Here is a 25392-nt window from a genome sequence, read left to right on the forward strand (position 1 = left end):
AAAATGGCAGTCTCTACACACTGTTGCGAAGTTAATGTGTGTAAAGTTGTAAAATGGGGGAAAGCGTTTAAAAAATGGTGCTTAGACTTATAATGGATATCTGAACAGCAGTTTAAAGTGCAGGTGCACAGATAGCAACTGAACTGAAGCATTTTGTATCGAACAGCTTGGCAGCATTTTTAACCAAGACAAGTTTTTTTTTTAAATTTAGTCTTCTGATGTTAAAAACCAATTAAGTTTAAATCTTATCATTTTGACTACCTAGAACCAATCCAATTGTAAAGAAATTAATAGGTCAGCAAGGGTATAAAAGATGAGGGCATTTGGAAAATCAGTGACAGCAAACTGCAATCTTAAGATTAAATATCTGGCTCTCACAGAAGCTTTAAGCTCTCCAATTAAGCACCATCTAAAAGACATTACAACAATCTTAACTAGAATTAGACAGAGAGGGTGTTTCAGAAACTAGAATTGACAGAGAAAGATGTTCCTGGTGGAAGATCAGCGCAGAGGGTGAGGGACATTCCAGAAGACTCATTCGAGCTGTAATTTTGAGACACTAAATTCTATTGTTTTGTTATATAAGTAGGACTTGTATTTATTCAAACTGCATACCATTAGGGTTTTGTTTCAGGAATAATTAGTTAGAGTGGAATTATTCAGTTCAGTAGTGGTGCTGTTAATTTGTTTACTGTTGGAGTTAGATAAATAATGCTACTTGTTGATTACAGAGTGAGTAAAAGAATTTCATTTCATTTAACCTCTTCTTTATAACAGATTGGGAGAGGTGAGAGGTAGGTTATTATACCTTTCACACTCTTCTTAACAGATAAGGCGAGGCAAGCCTCAGTGTTTTGGTTTTAGAGGCCAGGGTCAACCCCCGCTTTACAACAATATTCCCAGGAAGATGTTGAGTGTCAGGTTTTAAACATTTGTGCTTTAAACTGTCCATTTAGTTCTAAGACAGTTCAGCTCTGAAGGATAGCTAACCAGTATTTCTACCCGGATACAAGTCCCACGGGATTCACGTTGTCATGAAGATGGGTTTTCAAAGGATTTATGAATCCATTGGTTTAAAAATAAAACTTTCCTAAAAGATAGCCTTGAATTTCACAAAATCTGTCTGGTTCAATTCAGGTGGGATAACATCAGAAGACTAAATTTAAAAAAAACTTGTCTTGGTTAAAAATGTTGCCAAGCTGTTCGATACAAAATGCTTCAGTTCACCATCTATTTTGGTGTCATGTGCAAATTTACTTATCATATCTCCTATGTTCATATCTAAATCATTTACATAAGTGAAGAAAAGCAATGGACCCAGCACAAATCCTGCAGCACACCGCTGGTCAAAGGCCTCCAGTTTGAAAAGGTCATAAGGAATCAAACGAAAAAATCACGTGACAGTCTGGGAAAAATCAAACACCGATTTAAGAGACCATGTGAACTTTACCTATGAAATGGTTTCTTCAGTTGTGTAAAGGTGGATTTTTGTCAGTAGTTTAAAGTATAAGCTGCCTTCAGAATTACTGTTTGGTCAATAGTGCTTTTAATTTGGATTATTCTGGTCAAAGGGTTAAAATATGAAATCCTGTATCATACTTGCAGTTTTAACTAGAAATTTGATTTTGTTTGTAAAAATTAATTGAAGAGGCAATGAAGTAAAAAGAGTTATAAAATTTAATTCAATCACTACTGTCAAGTAATCTGGATTTTACATTTTACTTTGTAACAAAATTTATAATCAATACCTGAGGGATTGAGCAATCCCAGTGACTTGCGTAACAGAGTATGGTAAGAAGCCTGTATGTTGTAGATCTGCCCAAACCTAAATACAGAACAGAAGTTAGTGCAGTTCATTTGTTAGGTATATATTAAAGTACAAAAGCCTTCACGTAACCAAAGAATGCACTCAAAAGAAAAATGTTTTAAGACAGCAAAAGAATTTAAAAACAATATTTCTTAAAATCTAAATTAAGTTATTAGTAAGTTGCATAACACCTACAGATTAATGCTTCAAGTAAATTAATGTTTCTGCCAATGTATAAATCTGAGTCAAATGTGGTCCGGTTATGCTTATGTGAAAAATCCAGCTATTTGGCATTACTTTTAAAAATTTATCTGTTTTCAGTCAAAAATTAAGTGATGAAATCAAGTTATATCTGCTGATTTTGCTCTTGCTAGATTCTGACAAAAGTTTCAAAAAGCAGCTTTCAATGTGTGGTTCAATTTTCATTGGAATTTCCTTTCTGAAGGTTGTAGCTAAACATAATACACTGGTGCAATGAGAAGGCTGATCTGATTTAACTTTCAACATGGTTCACTTTTATCCTAATATGATGCTCTGAATCTTGAGGAAAAAAGTTAGTGCTCAGATGAAATGTAATAAACCATAGGTGTTTTGCACATATATTAGTTTTTGCATATTTTGTTGCTCTAAAGTTAATTAAATTTAGCCTGTTAAATCTCTGGTCTATATGTTCACAGCTTGTCTATCTAAAAACGCATATGAAAGTATAGCACAAGGGTATCCTTAAATCAAACTGGTGGCCAAACAGCAGCTGGGATTATTGCTAATTAGCAGTGGCCAAAGTGAAAAGGCACAGATTTCAGATCAGAATGGACACTGTCCGCATCTGAAATAATCAGGTCATGGAATGACAAAATGATGCAAAAGAAATTAAAACTGTAACGTAGATGAGGTTACACGCACAGTTCTTCACATGGCGAGTTGCTAATCTCACCTGTGATATCGGGAGGAGGTTGCCAAATAGAAGCTTAGAGCTTTCCCCCAATGAGAACAGGAGAAGATAAAAAGAAAAAGAGCGAGTCAACCTCCACTGAATCCATGCCCTTCTTAGCAGCTATCTTAAGAATGGAACTGCAGAGGATTGGGAACAGTTAACCTGCCCATTCTCTCAACCAGAAGAAGTTGATTAGCAGAGGGAAAACCTAAAAAGATTGGAGAAAATAAAAATTCCGTGGCTTCCATTTGACCTTAAGTACATACACTAACACAACGTTTTGTCCAATTGTGTCCATTGCATTTTACCTTGGCTGGCATCCGTGTGGCCAGAACAGTAAGGGTATTTACACAAGAAGCAATCACATCTGTTGGAGGATTTAGCACAGAACTAAGCCTGCAACAAGCATAAAACTATTAGCACAAAACAATTCACATTTTCCATTACAAATCTAAACATTAAAATTGTCAAGTAATCAATCTAACACTATTTGAGAGTGCTGCATGAATAACTCTGCTGCTGAATCAGAAAATATAACATCTTTTGCCAAATGGAAAACTTGATTCATGAGTTCTTAGTTGAAATGAAAAACAGACCAATACTGAAGCAACTTAGCAGTCATGCCAGTTATCCAAAATCTGGTCGCGTACAGACAACACTACACATGCATACAAATATAACCTTTAAAATATTGTATGTTTTACTCTTAGCTTCATAAAATATCTATTAAAATATTTTACCTTTGGATTAACATGTACAGACGAGAAGTGATTGGCAGCAGATAATCCGTAATAGACCAATCCGTGCTGATGATTTTGTGTACTAAATCAATAATCGGTTTGACCTTCCGGCAGTGAAGAAGAACGTCTGGTACAGTAAGACAAAACTATACATAAAACCTATCTCAATACATTTATAGTTAACCATTATAAGTTAACCATTTAAGGATTAATGTAATGTTACAGAAACAAAATGTCTGTTGTCAAATAAAACCAAAGGTTGAATTAACAATTTGTTACTGATATTTTCACGGAGGTGGTTTCATAAATTATGTTATGCAAGGCATTTATTAAATTTAATTGGCAAAAAGTGAATTGATATCAGGTGAGTTCCAAATGCCTTTGTCAGTTCAACAGTCCAGATTTGGGAAATCAGGACAATTGTTATATAGAGTTGTTAAAATATTTGATAAAGACATGTGTAACCTTAGTTGTTTCATCTGAAAATACCTCAAATTTGCTTTGAATACTACTGCCAATAATTTGAATTTGCTGTGTTAAATAATTTGAAATCAATAATTTCAATTACACAATTAACACTAGAAAGTGAGCATTTAATGCTTAAACTAAAAAAAAGTTATCAAGAACTATGAATTCAGGAAAGTCTGTACACTAGTAATAAACAGGCAGAAATTGAAAACCATTTTGGCCCAGATTTTGCAAACAGCAGCTTCTGGAACGTGCACTCGCACAGTTAAACATAAATCTAGAAGTTTCTGGCAATAATCATATGCTTTCCTACAGGGTTCACTGTTGGAAGATCCTAGTGTACAATCAAGTATACACTAAACTTACAAGTACTTGCCTTTCAGACTATTGGCCATGCTCTAAAAACCCTTTAAGTTACACACTCAAGTGTAACTGAACTTTTAGTTCACTAAACTAAGTTCAAAATTACTGAACAGCCTCTTTGGTCTTAAAAATTTAAATTTTATATTTGTGGAATATTAAATATACCTATATTTTCCATGTTTCAGCGTCTACTTTAATCCAAATATGACCCAATCATTTACCTTGCTTTATAAATGTTAATTAGAAGTGAAGTCAATCACTGGATTTTCCTTCCTGGTTTGTAGTCTGAGAGGATCTCTCAAGGTGATTGGCCGTTTACTTGTTTGATGAAATCACTGATACTGTGTACCCGGAGATCCCCTTAACTTGGCACCAATTCAAACTAACATTGGAGAAAGAGGAAATCCATGTCACAGAGATCATTAGCGCAAAGCTCTTTCTTCTAGATCAGTAGTGAGCACCTCTGCATTAGCACTAACTGCAAAATCCAGGCCATTAATTCCAATTTTATTTCAGAATGTGTCTTCTATTCCTTTTGAACACAGATGTTGTTCACCAATATTTAACTACTTCCAAAATTAATTAAAGTAGTTATATTTTACACACATGACAACTGCTATCAAACTCACCTGCTGTTGAAACCACATGTAACAGCATCTCAATCTCACAAGTGAACACTGTCCAGGAGCTATACGAGAAATCCCAACGTACCAGAAAACCCTGGCCTGCAGGTATTACATGTCCATATGTACCCTGCGGCATGCGTATATTAGCCTGACCAGATCCTATGATTAAATTTTAAAAATGCATATTATATGTGGGAATTACTTCTTTTAATAATGTTTATAAAGTTGCAACGATTTTTAGAAAATATTTCTACATACATCAAATCTATTTTATATATAATGTCAGCTCAATGATAGCAAAGTTTCACCAACTCTTTCCTTGTAATTTATATTCTAGATCCATTACTGTTGTTATATTTAAAAAGATTGTACAGAAAGGTCAATATCTCAGTGCATTAGTGAAATAAGGTACTCAGCACATCAAGGATAGTAATGCCATTACTCATTTATGAGCTCAACAAGGTTTATCTAATACTTGATTATTTATTACCCACTGGGAAACAGGCTCCTCGCAGAGTCTAAAACTTAAGTTTAGAAAAAAAAGACGCTTCTTCAGCATTCTTAAATACTTACGTCGGCTTCCTTCCCAAATCACAAATCATTCACTATCTAAGTGATCTCCTATTACAACTCCCTCTACCTCCTCCTTGAAGGTGCTATATCAAGCTATTTAGCTGAATTCATAAACTAATTTCACGAATGTCACTTCCAATACTAAATGAGATCAATTATACACAAAAAGTGGTTGTGTGTTTATATTCACAATTCTAACAATTATCCAGCCACAAACATCAAAAAGTGATGAGAACATTAATAACAGAAGTAAGATGTTCAATTCTTCAAGCTTGCTCCTTCATTAAACAAATCTTTGATCTCAGTTCCATGATCCTTCTCATAGAATTTATCATACAGCGCAGAAGTGCCCCTTTGTTCCAGCTCATCCATGCTGATTAAACTAGATCAATTTGCCTGCATTTGGCCCATATCCCTCTAAACCCTTCTTATTCACGTGCCTGTCTAAACATCTTTTAAAAGTTGTAATTTCCATTTTTAGGAATAAAATTACAAGATTTGAACTAAGTACAAAACACTTTACCAAGCGGATAAAGCAGCTTTGGCATTTGCCTCCTCCACCTTGTTCCATCCTCGTGGGAAAGTACATCATGTGGTTTATGCTTATATGGCTCTGTGTAACATGTCATTTTATCCAAAAAACTGTAAACCTTCAAAACAAAGTAAAATATCACCAACTGGACACAAACCCAGCGAAAAGAAAAAGAATTATTTTACCATCAATTATAATATGACCAAGACTTTTGCTTCTTGCCTTTATATTGCAGTCAATAATACGGTGTAATTCCCAAATACAGTAACATTATGAAAATCCATTTATACAAGACTCATTTTAAATAGAAAGTATAAATTTGAAGTAATTTGCTTCTTGGAGTCCCTTTTTGAAAACTGATCAGTAAGCCTACACATACCTTTTTAGCAGTGGATTTATCGGATATCAGTGCAGATAGCAGTTGCAACAATGGTGCCATAGACTGTGGGAACATTCCACAATTGTTGTCCAATAAAATAGCAATACCTGCTGTTGGTTCCTTGACATCAAAACAAAATGGAAACAGATGCAAAAAGGAATCAGAGTTCACACAATGTTATGCAAGTAAACCTTAACACAATTTTAATTTTGTTAAATGAAACAATTTAAAATCCTGAGCTTTTTCCATTGTTTATATTTATACTCATAGCATACTCATACTCAACCTTATGCACAAAGGTAAGGAAATAGGGTGCAACAAGATTAACTCTTTACTCAAGTTTTATTTTGAAAAGATATGGGGATGCCCAATATACACTTAATTGCTTTAATAGTCAGAACCACCCCTCACCCCACCCCCGAGGACCACAGGAAAAGAATGAACACATGAACTTGGCAAAAAAAATGGAACTTATTTATGCTCATATGCAAACCAGGTAGCGGCATGATAAGTTTATTATGGAGAACTAGATTGATTGTGGTGACTATCTCTAGTAATTAATGCTTTATTATCAGTAACAGCTTTTCTGGACCACCCATGTCAGGTAAAACAATAAAAATGCAGTTACCGTAAAATATTCAATTATACCAAAACAAAGCATAAAACATTATACTAAACCGATGGCATTTAAACCATTTTTCAGAAATTAAAACAACTCTCAAACTTTTTAGAATCCTTATGAGAACTATGCATTCTCGGTTATGCATCACTATTGTGTCATGCAGCTAAATAACTGAAACAGGTTAAGCAGAAGATGCATCTGACATGGCAGAACAACACACATTTTTTCCACAATGGTGTTAAGAGAAAAGCTCTTCATTAATAAGTCAGCAATAATCATTTACATTTCCCAGGGGATGGACAGAGAAAACAAAAATTGCTTCAACATTTGTGAAATTTGTAATTTCAATTTGGTATGTTATTCTCAAGCTGGCCATTATAGCACTTTCAGCTGGCAGGAATTTGATATCTGGAATAAGGTTTTTTGATTCTTCTGTGGGGGCTCAGTATCATCTTTACGATCTTTAGATAAACGCAACTTGATGTACTTACGGTATCCCAAAAAAGTTCTGCCAGATTTGGGGCTGTGAAGACCTCACAGGCAACATCAATCAAGTGCTGGAAGAGAAGTAAAACAGGATTAAATCAGTGTACTTCTGAAAATAAAGAATAGTTCTGCACCAAAATCTATTAAAGGTGAAATCAAAACACAAATACCATGAATTCATACAAACTGAATGGAAAATTGTGCCAATTCCCAATCATGCCCCAAAAAACAGCAGCCAGGAACAAATCATCTATGACAACTGCAGTTTTGAAAATGAATAGTTTTCCTTTCATTAAGATATAAATGTTCAAAATAGTTTTGCCATTAATGAACAACAATGCTGGATAGAATCACATTGTTAGTTTAAAGAGATTTTTTAAATCATCTGCTGACAGAATCTTAAAAGAAATTTGAGCTAAACTTTGTAAGCATAGTAGAAATCCCTTTGCTCGCCCAAATAATAAATTTATTAGTAAACATGTTAGAAACTTTAAACAACATTCTAATTTATAGGAAAACTGTTCCTTAATTATGAAACAAACCTGCAAGTAATAGAAAAGATATTTGCATACTATGAAGTTCAACATTTAACAGGGTTAATCAATTTGCTTTCTTTTTATTTTACTCATGGCACTTGTTGTGAAGGAGATTAGGAATAATTGCACATTAATTGTCTTCAAGGTGGTAGCAATGAATCACCTGCTTAAACCATTATAGTCCATCTGGAATAGGCACACCAACAATGTTATAGGAAAGCAGTTCAAACAATGTGACCCAGTGAGAGAAAGAAGAGCAATATTGTTCCAAGTGAGGATAGAGAGTGACTTGAAAGAGAATTAGTAGAGTGATCATGTATATGCTGCCTTTATTCCTCTAAGTGGTAGAGGTTACAGGTTTAAAAGGTGCTGTTGAAAGAACCTTGGTGAGTTATTTCAGTGCATCTTTTACATGGTACACACTGCTACCACTGTATGCAAGTTGTGAAGGGTATGAATGTGGGCGAGTAGCAATCATCCAGACTGCTTTATTTGGATATGTGGAGCTGCACTTGCCCAGGTAAATTGAGCTTAGTCCATTTCTGGCCTGTGCCTTGTAATTTGCACTGTCAGGAGCGAAGTTACACAGAACAGAATTCCCAGCCTTAAATGATCTATTCAGGAAGTGAAGTTGAATTGTCACATTCAGGTAAAGCAGAGTTGGTTTGCAGGAGATAATTGGGCTAGGTGTAATGCAGTTTCACATGTGAAGTAACAAACACAAAATGTTGGAGAAACATTTCACAGCATCTGTGAAAAGAGAAAAATCATTAGAGTCCCATGTGACTTTTTCTGAACAGAAATCATACAGGACATGAAACATTAACTCTTTTCCACTCTCCACAGATGCTGCTAGACCTGCTGAGTTTCTCCAGAATCATCCTGTTTGCTTCAGATTTCCAGCATCTGTGGTATTTTGCTTTTACTAAATTTAAAGATGTACACTCCATCTTTATTTTATATTAACATTAATTTCACATTCCTGGCAATATTTTTATGGACAGTTTTCCACCAGGCGACTTTTACAGGTATATCCTAATAGTCAACTCAAATGTCATATTTTCTACCTGCTGATCTCCCAAAGTTTCTTCTTCAAACGACGTTAGGACAAATGACAGCAGCCCATAGATACACATCCGAGCAGTACTGGCTGTACACTGAAAAACACAAGTTTTCTCACTGCATCTTTAAAGTATGAAAACAGAGCTAGACATAAAAAGCCTACAATTCAGCAAGTAAAAAGTAGAATAAAAGATAATGAAAGTAATGGCAGTTTCATTAGTGGCATTCGGTTTTTAAAATTTAATGAATATCCATTTTAACAAAAATTTAAATAATACACATAAATGTCTCTCCTGCTCGAGAACAAGCATCTTTACCCAACAAAATACAATCTGCAGCATCGTATTTGGTTAACTATATTTTTCAAATGAGCGTACTTATTTAACATAGAACATGGTTATCTTTAGAAACAATAAAATGTCCATTTCCAACAATATTCTCTCATTGCATCATCCCTACTTACAGTCAAAGATGTACAGCACGAAAACAGAACCTATGGTCCAACTCATCCATGTCGACCAGATATCCCAACCCATTCTAGTCCCATTTGCCAGCACTTGGCCCATATCCCCCTCAAACGTTCTTATTCATATATCCATCCTGATGTCTTTTAAATGCTGCGATCGTACCAGCCTTCGCCACTTCCTCTCGCAGCTCATTCCGTACACACCCACCTTCTGCCTGAAAAAGATGTCCCTTAGGTCTCTTATAAATTTTCTCTCACCCTAAACCTATGCCCTCTAGTTCTGCACTGCCCCCACCCCAGGGCAAAGACTTTGTCTATTTATCCTATCCATGTCCCTCATGATTTTATAAACCTCTATAAGGTCACCCCTCAGCCTCCAACACTCCAGGGGAAAAAGTCCCAGCCTATTCAGCCTCTGATTTGAGCTCAAATCCTCCAACCCTAGCAACATCCTTGTAAGTCTTTTCTGAACTCTTTCATGTTTCACAAAACCCTTCCAAAAGACAGACCAGAATTGCGCACAATATTCCAAAAGTGGTCTAACCAATGTCCTGTACAGCTGCAACATGACCTCCCAACTCCTATATTCAATAGTCTGACCAATAAAAGAAAGCACACCAAATGCCTTCTTCACTATCCAAGCTACCTGCGACTCTACTTTCAAGGAGCTATGAACCTGCACTCCAAGGTCTCTTTGTTCAGCAACACACCCTAGGACCTTACCATTAAGTGTTTAAGTCCTGCTCTGATTTGCTTTTCCAAAATGCTTTTTTGAATCACATTCAGAAAAACACATATTATTCATGGTTCTCCAATTCTTGTCTTCTTGTGTCCTTAATTTCTTTCACCTGACTACTGGGCCCCATAGGTGACTACCGGTCATTTGTTTTTCTAATTCATCATTGTCTCTACAGATTGGGACTGCAATCTTATTTTCAACTGGGTATACCCCATATTGACATGGCTGAAATGGAATGATGCAAAAATGACAATTCTTAAGTTGAATAGGATAAGGGCAGGTGGTAAATGAATCCACCAGCTCTGGAACATAATTTGGTAAACTAACCATATCCTCAATTTTAAATAGTGGTCACACAAGCTTCATTAAACATTGTATTAGATTACTTTCCCATGCTACTGCACTCACATTGTTTCCCCCGCTGCCAAGCGTCTTAAGCATCTGTGTCATAAATTGGAACACATTCTGCTGAATAGCAGTGCTTCCCAAGCGCCTGATCACAGGAGTTGATTCATCCAGGTTCAGCGTATGGCGCAACAAAGCCCAAGACAGCAGCACCTGTGCATGATGTGGTATGTCCCCTAATGTCAGCAGCAACTTGTCCATCTCCTTTAAGGAAGAAATAAATTGCACAAAAAATTTGTAAGACTCTTATTATGAATAAAAGTATTATCACTGTATGGCATGGATATCACAGAACTGAAAACAACAGCTAAACACTGATTTTGTCACGTGATATCAGATAATTTACAACATATAGATCAGGTCAATGATAGAGGAATGAAAATCAATCCACTGAAAAGCAATTTTCAACTCTTGCAAAATATAGGACATTGAGTACAGTAGGCTCTTCACATCTTCTAAAAAAGCTATTCCTCTACCATAAAGTGGTGGATGCAGGTACAGTTACAAAATTTAAAACACATTTGGATTAATACATGAGTAGGAAAGGTTTGAGGGACAGACACAGGCAAGTGGAACGAGTTTAGTTTGGGAACATGGTCAGTGTGTACTTGTTAGGCTGAAAGGCCTGGTTTCAAATTGTATGATGACTCTATATAGCATCCATCATATAACTACCACAGAAAGAAAAAAAAATGAAACAAAAAATGTTTTTGGAACAAATGAATAGATGGATTGTGTAAATCTGACAAAATGTTCAACTCTGATTTAGAGAATTTCCCACAAACCATTTGCAACCAAAATGGTCAGTCAGCAAACCTGTTTTTAAACCTAAATATTTTTTAAAAAGATTTCTTATACATTTTGGTCAGCTTTAGAGAAAAGCATTGGAAAATCCAATTGATAACTTCACAATTAAGAATATAAACTACTGTAAATGGTTTTTAAAAATACCCAAATATTCCATTAAGGCAAACTCACACCATGTCAGGAAGATTACTCTCGCACAAAATCATGATGTGGAGGTGCCAGTGTTGGACTGAGGTGAACAAAGTCAGAAGTCACAAAAACATCAGGTTATAATCCAACAGGTTTATTTGAAATCACAAGCTTTAAGAACTCTCACCTGAAAGGAGAAGTGCTCCAAACGCTTGTGATTTCAAGAAAACCTGTTGAACTATAACCTGGTGTCGTGCGACTTCTGACTTTGCACAACATCAGCATCTAACACTTCAAATAGAGAAACTGACTTTCATTGAACAATCACCTGAATGCAAGTCAAAGTTGACAAATACAGAAAAGTCCTCAAAAAACTCAGGTTGCGTTCCTGAAAATTGCAACATTAAGTGATGCACTGATTCCTTTTGGAATCGCTATTAGTACTGGACTTTGGCAAAAAGAAAAACACAAACATTTCATTCACACCCTTTAGGTTGAACTACAGTAACTCAAATTGGTAAATGAAATACTTAAATGAAATAAATTGAACATAGAAGAAATATACATTCTTTTTACACAAATGCCTGCAGTGGACCCTCCAAGAATGAATTCAAGGCACTGTTGTCTGATTCTAAGCTGGGAGATAGTTGCTCACTGAGTTTCGGGACACCTACTGAGGTCTTTGCTTGATTCTGGCATGGATCTGTGCCCCCTTTTTGTTGGCTGCCAACACTTTCAGGGTCTGCTCAGGCCCCTGTTTGGTGGGGGCTGCTCCTCTTGACTATCAGCAGGACCTTGGCTTTCTTCCCTACAGCTCCAGGCCAACAGGGTAACAGTGGAGGTTGGACTCTGCAACATTTTCTCTCACTGGCTGGGATCAGATGTTCCTATGGCAGATCAAAGCCATGTGTAGCCTAGGGGCTTTGTCGGTGTTTCAGGACAGAAGGTGATGCCAATTGTGTTTCATTGAGAGTTCACCAGTTCCCATATTGTTCCAGCAGTTTGGGATACAAAACCATGTGGTTCCAACTGTGTGCCCGTGTTCGCCCACATATGTGTAGAGAGAGCGACATAATATACATGTACACGGCCAGCACTTTGTCAGTCAGGAGGTACAGACCAAAAAACTATAGAGAGACTGCATGTTGGAGACTGGAAAGAGAATGGCCTCAATACCAGGAGGGGGAGGGATTCAGGTCATGTACTACAGTGAATGGAGTAAAAATAAATCTTGCCATGCTCAATGAGACTCTAGGTCCTAATAATCTTACAATACTAAAGCAAAACAGACGACATTAATCACAGACTCCACGTATCATTGTTTCAAAATATTGGACTGTAGTCTACAAGCAATACAATGAGCCGCTGAATTAAATTAAATTAACCATGCTGACAACAGAATTTTGCTGGTCTATTCTATTCCTCCTCCATTACACTATACTTAACATGTAATATTTCAATCAGAAAAGAAGAAAAAGTTACCTGGCAAATTTCCCGAGCATTAGCAAACTGATGCTGTTCTACTCGCTCCTCGAGAGCGCATTTATGTAGGAAATCTATATCCATTCCTTCCACCAGGATCAATGCGCTGAAATACCTGAAGAGAAAAGTATGTATGTTTGAATATCATGGAAGAATGGATAAAGCATCTCCATGACAAGAAATGATACATTTTATTAGACAGAAACTATCCTTGTAATATTTAAACTTTTCAAATTCCCTCATTAAAATTTCCACAGAAAACGTAACAAATATTCAAAATGTACATTGTGTGATCTTTTAAAAGTTGAAGGTTTTTTCTGCTTAACTTTCCTCCTACTTCTGAAGGCATCAAAAATTAGTTCAAGTGCAGCAACATAAACACAAAGCACCCAACTCTGCATGTGAACTGGATACTGTTTAAATAGACGATTACTTACATCAAAATTTGAGCCAGTACAAGTAGTTGGTGAGGACAGAGGCCACAATGCTAAATGAGGAACCCTGGAGATGTAGAATATTTGCAACCAACTCATCAGAAATCAAGCTGGGCAGTATCATTTGTTAATCACCAAAGATTTCTCAAGTATTTGTCTTAAGAGCTACTCCAATTAACCTTTGCACCCTATAAATCGAAACGTGGCCTTCCATGCACAATATCTGCAACATCAAGCTACAAAAGGAAGTTTGGCCATGTTTTTAAGAACAGTTCAAGATACAAGAACTGGAACACAAACCGACCACAGAAATTGCTGATATGCCAGATTGCAACTGGAAAAAATTTTAAAATGGTCCTTACAGCACAGCATGAGATATTAAACAGAAGCACCAAGACGGAATAGAAAGTAATGACCAAGACATAAACTAAAAGTGCACAAATGCTCACATACCTTATATATGTGACAAGAAATCACAGGCCGTGAATGTCAAATATAATCTTGCAAATCACATTCTGCAGGTCAAAAGGGGAAGAAAGAGGCACAAGACTCTCTTTGTGAGCAGAGGACTTAAAACATGAACCTACAATCCACAATGATACCAGAATCATCTCCACAGCACCACAGTATGGAAAAGCTTGGCCTCCATCCTTCTGATGCACAAGTGACGAAGGTCATAACTTCATGCAGAAAGGTGCTGGCAGTAGATAGTATCCCAGGTAAAGCATTTAAATATGGAAAGATTCACATAGTTAGGAGACTCACCAGTTTCTCTGGTCTAATCTGAAAACAGGATGCTGGTTCCCAACATTATAAAGATTCCTCGATAACTTCATATATGGAATGGAAGAAATTACGTTTGTGATAATCAATGGAATGGCCCATTCAATAGCAGGAAGAATCATTGCATGGGTTAATTTATAATTGGATTGTCACTCTCCTCATTGACTGCTTTCTCTGAATCAGTGTAGCTTCAGTGAAGATCATAAAACAGTAGTCATGATTTTTGCAGCACACCAAAGTCAAGCAATCCTGCAAATTGACCTTACCAAGGCTTTTGAAACTGCAAACTGGAATGGAGGACAGTACTGTATAAATATGGCTGCCCTGAAAAGATGAACATGTAATTTGCCAGTTTTATAAATGGCACAATAGCTAGGTGATAAATCTTAACTGTCTGAGATCCAGTGGCAACATCAAGTGAGAGGACAAAATTCCCATAACCGAAGCTTGTGTAGTGCGGTGTACCTGGCATCAACACTATGCTTAGAGCTCACTGCTTAACAGGGAGCTAAGTATTCGAACACGCACACTGAAGTGAGATATAAAATCAATCTTAAAGTCAACCTCAAATGTTGCAAATTTAGATCTCAATACATGGTGAAAAGAACCATGACAGGACCAAATAGAGTATTTTTGACATTTACAGAACAAAGGAGTCAATTGCCTTCAGTACAGATAGGGGGTGGGGGCAGACGTGGCAGAGTGACAATATCACTGCTTTTACAAGAGAAAGAGGATAATGCCTTGGGACTAAACAACTGGTCGTATTCAAATTTACTTAAGTTTAGAACAAAGCTGGTCTCTGCAATGGCCACGATATCAATTGTTGCAAAATGCTATTTGCTCATGAACGTCCTCAAGGGAAGGAAATCTGTCATCATTATCAAGTCTATACAGAGGAACCGCGATTGTCCAGCATTCGATTACCCGAATGTTGGATTATCCAACATTCGCAAGGTCCTGATGCTTGGCTAAACTATGTTATCTGCCATTCGGTTAACCGAACAAAACTACTCCCTGCCCACGTCCTTCGGATAATCGAGGTTCCCCTGTGTATAGACTCCAGATCCAGAACCATGTAGTTGACTTTGAAATGTCCTCCGAATAGCTTAGCAAGCTACTCAATTCAAGGTCAGTTAAGGACGGGAAATAAACGCTGGCCACTTCAGCAATATCTGCACCCATCGAACAAATGAAAGTGAAAACAACAAAAAACGAACGCCAGTATCCAACACTCCAATGCTGGTTTCATGAGCAATATTTGAAATCTATACTGAGACTTGGCTTCAAGACTTGGTCTAATCTCATATGAGAGAACATCAGTTAGATCAAAAACCCATCTTCCTCTCCCCTGCTTTGCTTGCTGAACGCTCATCCGTCAAACCAACAGGAGAATATATCACTTATGACAGTAACATTACCCAGAAAAGAGGACTAGCTTGATGTTTCCTCACAAAAAAATGAAGCCTCCTTGTGCCCACCTCGTCGTCACATAGTGGGAATCTTATGTTGGTCTATAATTTAGAAGCATATTTAAAAGTAAAATTTAAACAGTAGCAACATTAACAAATTGCATTAAAGTTCTGAGTTCGGGAGATCTAAGATGACGACGGTCTGAGAAGATCGCAATGCAGAGCTTCGCATCGCAGCAGGAGCAGGACGGTCCTTTAACCCGCCCCAACCTAGGTCATCGGGATTTCTTGGGACTCTGGAAAAGATCCTGGAATCCCAAGAAACATCTAAAAATTAACTTATCTTTATTTTCAGCCGTCCAGAGATGCCGAAAAAAGGAGTATCAGAGGCTGGGCCTGAAGACGCAGGTCCGTAATTTGCGTGACTAAGTGGATGCTCTTGAAAACAGGGGCAGGAGAAATAACATTCGGATCATCGGTCTTCCAGAGGCTAAGGAAGGTGAGCAGTCTTGGAATTTGTTGAGGATTGGCTTCCGAAATTCCTTGACTTGGAGACTGGCACAAGAGGATTGAAGATAGAGAGGGCTCATCGGGTTGCAGCACGGAGATCGGGTCTGGGTCAACATCCTCGTCCTCTCCTGATGCTGTTCCATCATTACCGGGATAAGGAGTGTGTCATGGAGGCTTTCAGAGTCCAGGGGAAGGATCCAAAGGCCCTAATTTACAAGGGCTCGAAGATCATGTATTTTCAGGACTTTTCAGCGGCGGTGATCCAGAAATGAAAATCTTATGATGGTTCCGAGAGGAGACTAAGGGAGCTTGGGATTCAGTACTCAGATATATGGCAGTTCTTCGGATCACCTTAGATGGATCCATGCATCTCTTTGACACAGAGAAGGCAAGAGACTTTGTGGACAAACTAACCTAATTTGAACAATTGCAGGATGTATAAATAGTGTTGCTTGGGTATGTGATTATCACTTTATAAAAGAAATGGAGGAAACCCGGTTGGAGTTATATTTTTCCTTTTTTTCCTCTATTGATAACAATTTGGTTTAAACTATGTCTGGCTATGGTTATGATGCACATTTTCAATTTCTAAGTTAGGACAGATCAAGGGATGGATGGGGTATTTACTTCCCCTTTTTTTAATATATAAAAGAACTTTTTTTATTCAGATCGATATTCTATGGAGTGTTTATTCTTTTCAGCTGGTGTTTGTAGTGCGACTCTAGCTAGGAGAAGTGAAGGTGGTTGGGATAGTTAGATGCCTACTTATGGGTAGTTCGGGATGGGTAGTTGCCCCCTCCGGGCAGGGGGTGAGTTCCCCTACTCAGCACTGTTGGCACTTTATATGTTGGTCTGTTTTTTGTTGTTTTTTATTTTTAATAATTTTGTAGGTTTGTTAAATGTAGTGGTTTTAGTTTATGTCGTTTTTATATTCGGTGGATCGTGTGACACTAAGGCTCAGCAGTTTGTGGTTCGGGTTCCTCCTCTCTGGAATTTAAACGTAATTGCTGAAAATTATGGCCAATGATTTGATTAAATGGTGTACCTGGAATATCAAGGGAAATCACTCACCAATTAAGAGGAAGTAGGTACTCGAGTCTTAGAAAGGAGGTGGATATTGCTTTGTTATAGGAGACACAGTTGGATGACAAGGAGCATCTGAAATTACAGCAGAATGGCTTTGACAGTTTATTTTTCATCATTTAATACAAGTAGGGGAGTGGCCATATTGGTTAGGAAAAATCTCCCATTTAAATTGTTGGAAATGAAGAAAAGACACTTCCGAGAGGTTTGTAATTGTTAAAGCCTTGATAAATGGGAAAGAATACAGTGTTTTAAATGTTTATTGTCCTCCAGCTTATCCCCTTAAATTTTTGGTAGATGCTTTTTCTAAATTGATAAGTCTCGAGTCCTGGCACATCATTATAGGGGTCACTTTAACTGTCTCAGATCCCACAGTGGACAGGTTATCCAAAGGTCCCTCGCTACCCTTTACACAAACTAAACAATTAGTGGGTCTGTGTGGGGAATTGGTGTTGGACGACATCTGAAGGCAATTCCACCTTACAGGTAGGGATTTCACGTTTTTCTCCAATCCGCACAGATGTCACACAAGGATTGATTTTTTTTCTGACCCCTGCGGTAACCCGGAATCGGGTGGCATCTTGTACGATTGGTAATATTACCATCTCTGATCATGCTCCAGTGTACCTTATGGTTAAGACTAAGGATGTTACAGTGGGTTCAAGGTACTGGTGAATGGATCCCTTTATCCTCATGGATAGTAAGTTTGTGGAGTATTTCTCTAGGGAATTACGGGCGTTCCTAGACATCAACATAGGCTCAGTTGATAGTTCATCCGTGCTCTGGGAAACTGCCAAAGCCTATACTGGGGGTTAGTTATTTCATATTCCACCAGTAGGAAGCAGCAGAAGGGTGAGCAGCAACGTCTCCATGAAGCACAATTGAAGGCAGCCGAGAAGGCCTACTTTGACAGACCCTCATTGGTCAAACTACAGAGGATTATGGCACTGCGGTCCGCACTAAATTCCGTGCTCACGGGTGGGGGGGGGTGCAAAATGGAATTTTTTTTTTTTAAAAAAGAGATCTGAAGCTTCTGGGTGTGACTCCCTCACAACAGTCCTTTCTCAACGCCCCATTGTCAGAGCAAGTAGTGCAGGTCGCTGTGACGCAGTTTCAGAGTGGAAAGGCACCCGGTCCTCACGGACCTCCCAGTGAATTCTATAAAGAATTTATAAGTATACTCTCAGGCCCGTTGCTGAATATGTTTGATGACTCATACAGTCATGATTGTCCCCCAGCATTTCAGAGAGGCCAATATTTCACTTATCCTTGAAAAAAAAGGGAAGGACCCGGAAGACTGTGCTTCATATAGGCCCATCTCGCTCTTAAATGAGGACTTTCAGATCCTCTCTAAGGCTCTTGCATTAAGGCTGGTGACTGTGCTACCCTCTATTATTAAAGAGGATCAGACGGGCTTTATAAAGGGTCGCAGATCCTCCAATAACGTTAGGAGGCTGCTAAACGTAATTCAAGCATGCCAACAGCAGTCAATACAGGGATAGGTGATTTCTTTAGATGCAGAGAAGGCATTTGACCGGGCTGAGTGGCATTACGTTTTCTATACTCTAAAGCGGTTTGGTTTGGACGAAGTTTTCATAAAATGGGTAACGGTTCTCTATGGTGTACCTCTCGTGGTGGTCATTACCAATGGGGTACGATCAAGGAATTTTGCTTTTTACATTGGTGATTTAACCATTGGCGAAGGCCATTCGTGGGGATCCCAATATATCAACTCCAGAAGTGGGATCAAAATTACATAAGATCTCACTGTATGCATACGATGTCCTAATTTATTTGACAAATCCAGCAGTTTCAGTGCCTCGCCTGATACAATACATTCACACGGTTGGCGCTTTTTCAGGGTATAAGTCCAATTTTGCTAAATCAGAGGCTATGCCTATGGGTGGTCTTACGAAGGAGCTGGCTCTTGAGGGTGACTACAGATTCCCATTTAGGTGGTCACAGGGGAGGGGGGGGCTGTGTGTATTTGGGCACATTCATCACTCCAATTCTGGATTTTCTGTTTAAAGCTAATTTATTCAATTATTTGGGAAAATTAAACAAGATCTTCAAAGATGGGAGGCACTTCCAGTCTAGTGGTTGGGTTGGATAGCGCTTATTCAGATGAATATTCTCCCTTGTTTGCTACACTCTATACGGATGCTTCCCCTGATTTTCAACAAACAAACACACAGGAGACTGAACGGCTGGTTCAGCTCCTTTATTTGGCATCGTAAGCGGCCCATCATTAAATTAACAAAACTACAGTTGCCTCAGACTGGGGACAGTAGACCTTCCAGACATTAAAAATTACCAATTAAGCCAACTTTTGACCTAAGTGAGTGATTGGGTTTGTGGGGAACCTCTTTCAATGTGGCTAGATATTCGACGCCTCCCAGGCAAGGTGCCCCTTACCAGTTTGCTGTTTTTGGACAAGATGAGGACAGTTAGGGAATATTGCCATAACCTAATAGTTATCAATACTATTAAAGCATGAAGGACAATTCAGCAGAGGGAAGGCAATATTGGCAAAACATCTTTGTTTACACCTTTAGTGGATATGCCAGGTTTTCAACCGGGTATGGTAGATTCTAGATTTAAACGTTGGGCACCTAGGGGTGTGTCTTGCACGGGCCATTTATTTGAGGGAGACATAATGATGTCCTTCGATCAGTTAGTACGAGTTGTCTAATAGAGACCTCTTTCGTTTTTTTCAAGTTAGGGGTTTTATTAAAAAAAAACCACACTTTTGACTGATCCCTGCAAATCTGACATGGGGAGAGGGGGGGTACTAAGGGCTTAGAGTACATTCTCTGTCAGTACTTTATATCATCAGTTGGGGGGTTCCACCTCAGATAAGTCTGATCGACTCTGCAAGATGTGGGAAAGAGAGCTGGGTGTTGAAGTTTTCTCAGAAGCATGGGAGGATATTTGGGAGAATGCAAGGAAGATATCAATTTGCAATAGGACCCATGTTTTACAGTTGAAGAAACTCCACAGAGTCCACTTGGCTCCAGACCGTTTGTCAAAATTTAAACCAGTGGTATCTTCAGTATGTCCTAAATGCAAGGTCTGCATGGGCACTCTTACCCATTGTCTTTGGTCTCGCAATAGGCTTCAAATATATTGGAATGCTGTGGCAGGTGCAATGGAGAGGATTTTGGGTGTAAGGGTGGAGAAGGACCCTATCTCTCTCCTTTTGGGCCTACCCATTGCATTTCCTGCAGACGTGCATAAGAAAAAACTTTTCAATATTCTCACGTTCTGCGCAAGAAAGAATAGCTTGTTAGGCTGGATATCCGAAAAACCCCCAGGCCTGTCGGATTGGCGGAAGACTTATGGAGCATATTCCCCTGGATTTTCTCACAAATATGGTACAGCACAAAACAGAGAATTTTTAGAAGACATTGCAGTCCTTTTTGAAATACCTGGACACAGATTTATCTGCCACACTAACAAGGGCTTTTATATAACGGTAACAATTGTGTTTCACGAGTTCAACATCCAGAGGAGGAACTGTGAATGTATGAGTGTTTTGTTTGGCTGGGTTGAGTTATTACTAATTGTTTGTTGTTGGTTATTTATTTATTTAGTTAAATAGCTAGTTAGGTTTTTTTTTAAATTTTATATTTTTCTATATATGTTTATACATTTGTACAGGAGGGTGGGTTGGGGATTGGTTTTTATTATTTGGGTTTATTTTTGTACTGTTTTGAATTGCATGGTTTTGTACTTATAATAATAAAAAGAAATCTATTTTTTCTCAATAAAAATATATTATAAAAAAAGTTCTGAGTTCACAACATTATAAAAATTGCAATATTTATTATTGCACTACAACCAGCATCTGATACAAAACTTAAGATTAGGTCAGTTTCATCACGCAATTATTTCAGCACAGAGTACAGCTGAATATATTGGCTGCCCAGACATGAGCTGTTAATTAATTCCTTGCCCTAGAGACAATAAATGAGATATAATTTTCCATGAGAACAAGAACTACTCAACCAAGTCCAGATTTCTCAAGTATCAATGCTTCCTGATTTCATCTGCACAACAAAGCTAACTCTGATAACCCTATTAATCAGGGATCTTTTCAGAAGAAGCCTTGCAAGTATATGTGGGTGTACTTAGCTTGAGCATGGTACCTTACTGGCATACATGCTACACGTGGGGGTAGTGTTTGGGGGCGGGGGGGCAGTGTTAGACAGGGGTTGAGAGTGGGGCAGGGTGGCAGTATTTGAAAGGTTGGAAAGGTGCTGCACTGTGTTGGAGGCGGGGCGGTGAGAGGTGTTGCAGGCAGGGGGCAGTGTTGGGGGCAGAGTCTGACAGCGCAGGGCCTCATGCACTGTGCGCTGCTGCAGTCTCCTGAACGAGGAGCAGACTTTAAAAACTCGAATAATCGATTATCCAAACGAAATAGTGCCCACCCATCATGTGCAGATAATCAAGGTTCCCCTGTATACATTTGTTTCATTTATTTCTGCTCTAGCAGTTCTTGCATTTCACATTTCTCTCAGTTGAAGTCCACTTTAATATTTGTATGAAGTTTAAAGTCAATTTATTATTAAGTTTAAAAAAATGAAGCATGTAATCTGAAAAACTGTAAGCACACTAATAAACACTATTTTGCATTGCAGCGGTGGAATCAAGATTTGTCTAACTTTTCTTGGGTAACTAAAGTTCAAATGAGTCAACTTGCCACAAAGTCATCGACATTAAAGATTTGGCATGCTGTCAACACACAACTCCAGTCCACAGTTCCGGCAACAATCTGGCCATCAGAATACCTACATTGAAAACCTACTCTGAAGTCTTGAACAGCTGGGCGGCACGGTGGCACAGTGGTTAGCACTGCTGCCTCACAGCGCCAGAGACCCGGGTTCATTTCCCGCCTCAGGCAACTGACTGTGTGGAGTTTGCACGTTCTCCCCGTGTCTGCATGGGTTTCCTCCGGGTACTCCGGTTTCCTCCCACAGTCACAAAGATGTGCAGGTTAGGTGAATTGACCATGCTAAATTGCCCCTAGTGTTAGGTAAGGGGTAAATGTAGGGGTATGGGTGGGTTGCGCTTCGGCGGGGCGGTGTGGACTTGTTGGGCCGAAGGGCCTGTTTCCACACTGTAATGTAATGTAATGTAATCTAATCTATTAAACTAAACCTTCAACTCATCACTGACACCTTTTCCCCACCCCCACAAAAAAGTGCTACAATGTAGTAATGTTACATAGATTTTGAAAGATTCAATGACAAACGATTGAATATGGTGCAAATTTTATTATTTATCAAATGGTACCTTCTGCAATTGTAATAATAGTCTTTAGAAATACACAATATAATACAGCAGAGTTAGAACAACATTATGAAGGAGAAACCATGACTGATAATCTCAAAGAGCTCCAATAAATTTAACTAAAGGATATATTTATATTTCCAGAAGATGATGTTCAGGCTATACATTAGGTTCTTTAAGAGGAAACAGCCCTGATGTTCAGGGTAGTATATCAGTATGGATACAGGATCAACTGACTAGAAGACAACATTGGATAAAGAGGATAGCAACCTGTAACTTAAGTGTCACAGAATTATTTACGCTATATCTATGTTCAATATCAATGATGAACAAGGGAAGTGACATACTATAGCCAAGTTTGAATATGACAAAAATAAGTGGGAAAGCAAGTAGTGAGGCAACACTACCAGAAGGATGAATACAAGAGCAGAAAATTATTTAAATGGGAAAAGACTAGAGAAAACTGCAGCATGTTCACAAATCACTAAAAGCCAACATCCAAGTTCAGTGGGTAATAAAGAAGGTGAATGGACTAATGGCCTTCATTTCAAAGGAATTGGAGTATAAAAATGGGGAGGTCCTGCTCAAACTATATAAGGCAGTAGTCAGGCCACATTTCGATTACTACGAAGAGTTTTGGTCCCCTTATCTAAGGGAAGATTTACAGGTATGATTGGCAGTCAAGAGAAGGTTCACCAAGTAGGAAATTTTCCATCACACTTCTAACATCTGCCTTGTGCATGGTGGACAGATTTTAGAGAGTAAGGAGGAGAGTTACTCACCATAGTATTCCTAGCCACTGATCTGCTCTTGCAGCCACTGTATTTATGTGGCGAGTCCAGTTGAGTTTCTGGTCAATGGTAACCCCAAGGTCGTTGACAGTGGGGGATTCAGTGATAGTAATATCATTCAATGTCAAGGACCAGTTTTTACATTGCCTCTTACTGGTGATGGTCATAGCCTAGCTTTGTAAGGCACAAATGTTACTTGCCACTGGTCAGCCCAAACTTAGATATTGTCCAGATCTTGTGGCAGCTGAACACAGACTGCTTCAATATCTGAGATATCACAAAAGATGCTGAACATTACGCAATCATCAAATATCTCCTCTTTTGATGTTATGACAGAGAGGTGGTCATCGATGAAGCAGCTGATGGTTGGACCTAGGACACTAACCTGAGCAACTGCTGCAGAGTTGCCCTGGAGCCGAGATGATGGACTTCCAACAACCACAACCAAGTACCTATGTGTTAGGTATGACTCCAGTCAGTGGAGATTTCCCCTGATGCCCATAGATTCCAGTTTTGCTCAGGTTCCTTGATGCCACACTCAGTTGAATGCAGCCTTGATGTTAAGGGCTCTCACCTAGAGGACATTGAAGCTGTGAAATTCTTTACTGGACAGGGCTTTAAGCAAATGCAGGTGGAGATAGACAGACTTTTAAACAATAATGGAACCGGGGTTGAGGAAAGGCAGGAAAGTGTAGTTAAGGATCATCTGATCAGCCACAATCTTAGTGACTATCAAAGATGCCAATGGACTGAATAGTCTGCTTCTGCTACTAGTTCTTATAGTCTTATCTCAACATATCACATTTAACCACTTGCATATCAATCATTGCATTCATCATGTACTCACCCAATACGATCAACCATCCCATCCATGCTTTCATCCACAAGATGCCTGTTTGTTTGCCTTGTTCCAAAACCTTGCTCTTTAAATATTCGTGCAAAAGCCAGGAGGTCTTCTGGTCCCATCTCAAAATAGGCATAATATAGGAAGATAATCTCCAAAATTAGTGCCTGCTCCTTTAGACACTGTACAAACCATCGAGACACTTGGCGCTCTGTCTACAAAAAACACCAGAAGGAGGTATTACAACATGGTCTGTGCCACTTGAGTGCAGCTTGATCAAGAAACAGGACCATTGGCGCAGGTGAGATTTAACTGAGATTTCACAAGATTGGGATTATCTAATCAGGATAAAATGGGGGAAAATGAAAGGAGAGTACTGGGCCCACTGAATTCGGTTGGCAGCAAATCTGGATGGTTTGATAATGGTTAGAGGGGGTCCAGATTGTTTCATCGGGAAGAAGGTATAAGGCATCTTTTAGGTCAAAAGATATCAGGCGAGGAAAGGGAGATAGAGAGGTAAAAAGTAGTGAGCTAAAAACATCATTTTGGAGCAGTGCCAAAATAATTGATTGTATGCACAAGAGACACTATATTTAAAACCATAAAGCAAGAGACTTTTAGATCATTTTAAATAGTGAAAGGAAAGCTCTGTTATGTAGCTTAAAGTATAGACTTCCTAGAAAAATAGTGTTTAAGTCAATGCGGCTTTTAACTTACTGTGTTATGATCCTATTAAAGGACTATTAACATTTACATTTAATGAGAAATACAAACTCAATTTAACCATTAGAATTAAACCACAAGATTTACTTGTTAGATTTTTTTCATAGAACAAAATAAACAAACGTGATAAAACAATTACCATATAATTACATTCAGCTTTACATCAACTCTCCTCTAATTTAGAGTCATTTACCCTCAGAGGGTTTCAAAATACGAAAGAAAAACAGCAGAAGCAACGTAGTTTATCTTAACTAATCGACAATAGCCAAGTAAAAGCCACAATTGTGATGTTTCTAACGTTTTGTCATAAAAAGTGTGAAGTAACAGGAAATAAAAGTTTGGGAAAAGTTGAGGTAAACAGCAT

At 38.3% G+C, this 25392-nt stretch overlaps 1 protein-coding gene across 3 annotated transcripts in view; it reads right to left on the minus strand.

The window, feature by feature from the left end:
- nup188 (nucleoporin 188) overlaps positions 1-25392 on the minus strand; it is a 98985-nt gene that overhangs the window by 58073 nt on the left and 15520 nt on the right. For all 3 annotated transcript variants that reach the window (XM_043720361.1, XM_043720363.1, XM_043720362.1), the window contains exons 9-19: positions 24309-24520; positions 13157-13271; positions 10742-10942; positions 9134-9223; positions 7536-7601; positions 6423-6542; positions 6035-6161; positions 4942-5097; positions 3482-3608; positions 3050-3137; positions 1749-1825 (exon numbers count right to left, since the gene is read on the minus strand). In XM_043720361.1, coding sequence (XP_043576296.1) covers positions 1749-1825; positions 3050-3137; positions 3482-3608; positions 4942-5097; positions 6035-6161; positions 6423-6542; positions 7536-7601; positions 9134-9223; positions 10742-10942; positions 13157-13271; positions 24309-24520 — 1379 coding nt within the window. The remainder of the gene's footprint in view (positions 1-1748; positions 1826-3049; positions 3138-3481; positions 3609-4941; positions 5098-6034; positions 6162-6422; positions 6543-7535; positions 7602-9133; positions 9224-10741; positions 10943-13156; positions 13272-24308; positions 24521-25392) is intronic.

Source organism: Chiloscyllium plagiosum, chromosome 30 (genome assembly GCF_004010195.1).
Source record: "Chiloscyllium plagiosum isolate BGI_BamShark_2017 chromosome 30, ASM401019v2, whole genome shotgun sequence".
Classification (NCBI taxonomy): domain Eukaryota; kingdom Metazoa; phylum Chordata; class Chondrichthyes; order Orectolobiformes; family Hemiscylliidae; genus Chiloscyllium; species Chiloscyllium plagiosum.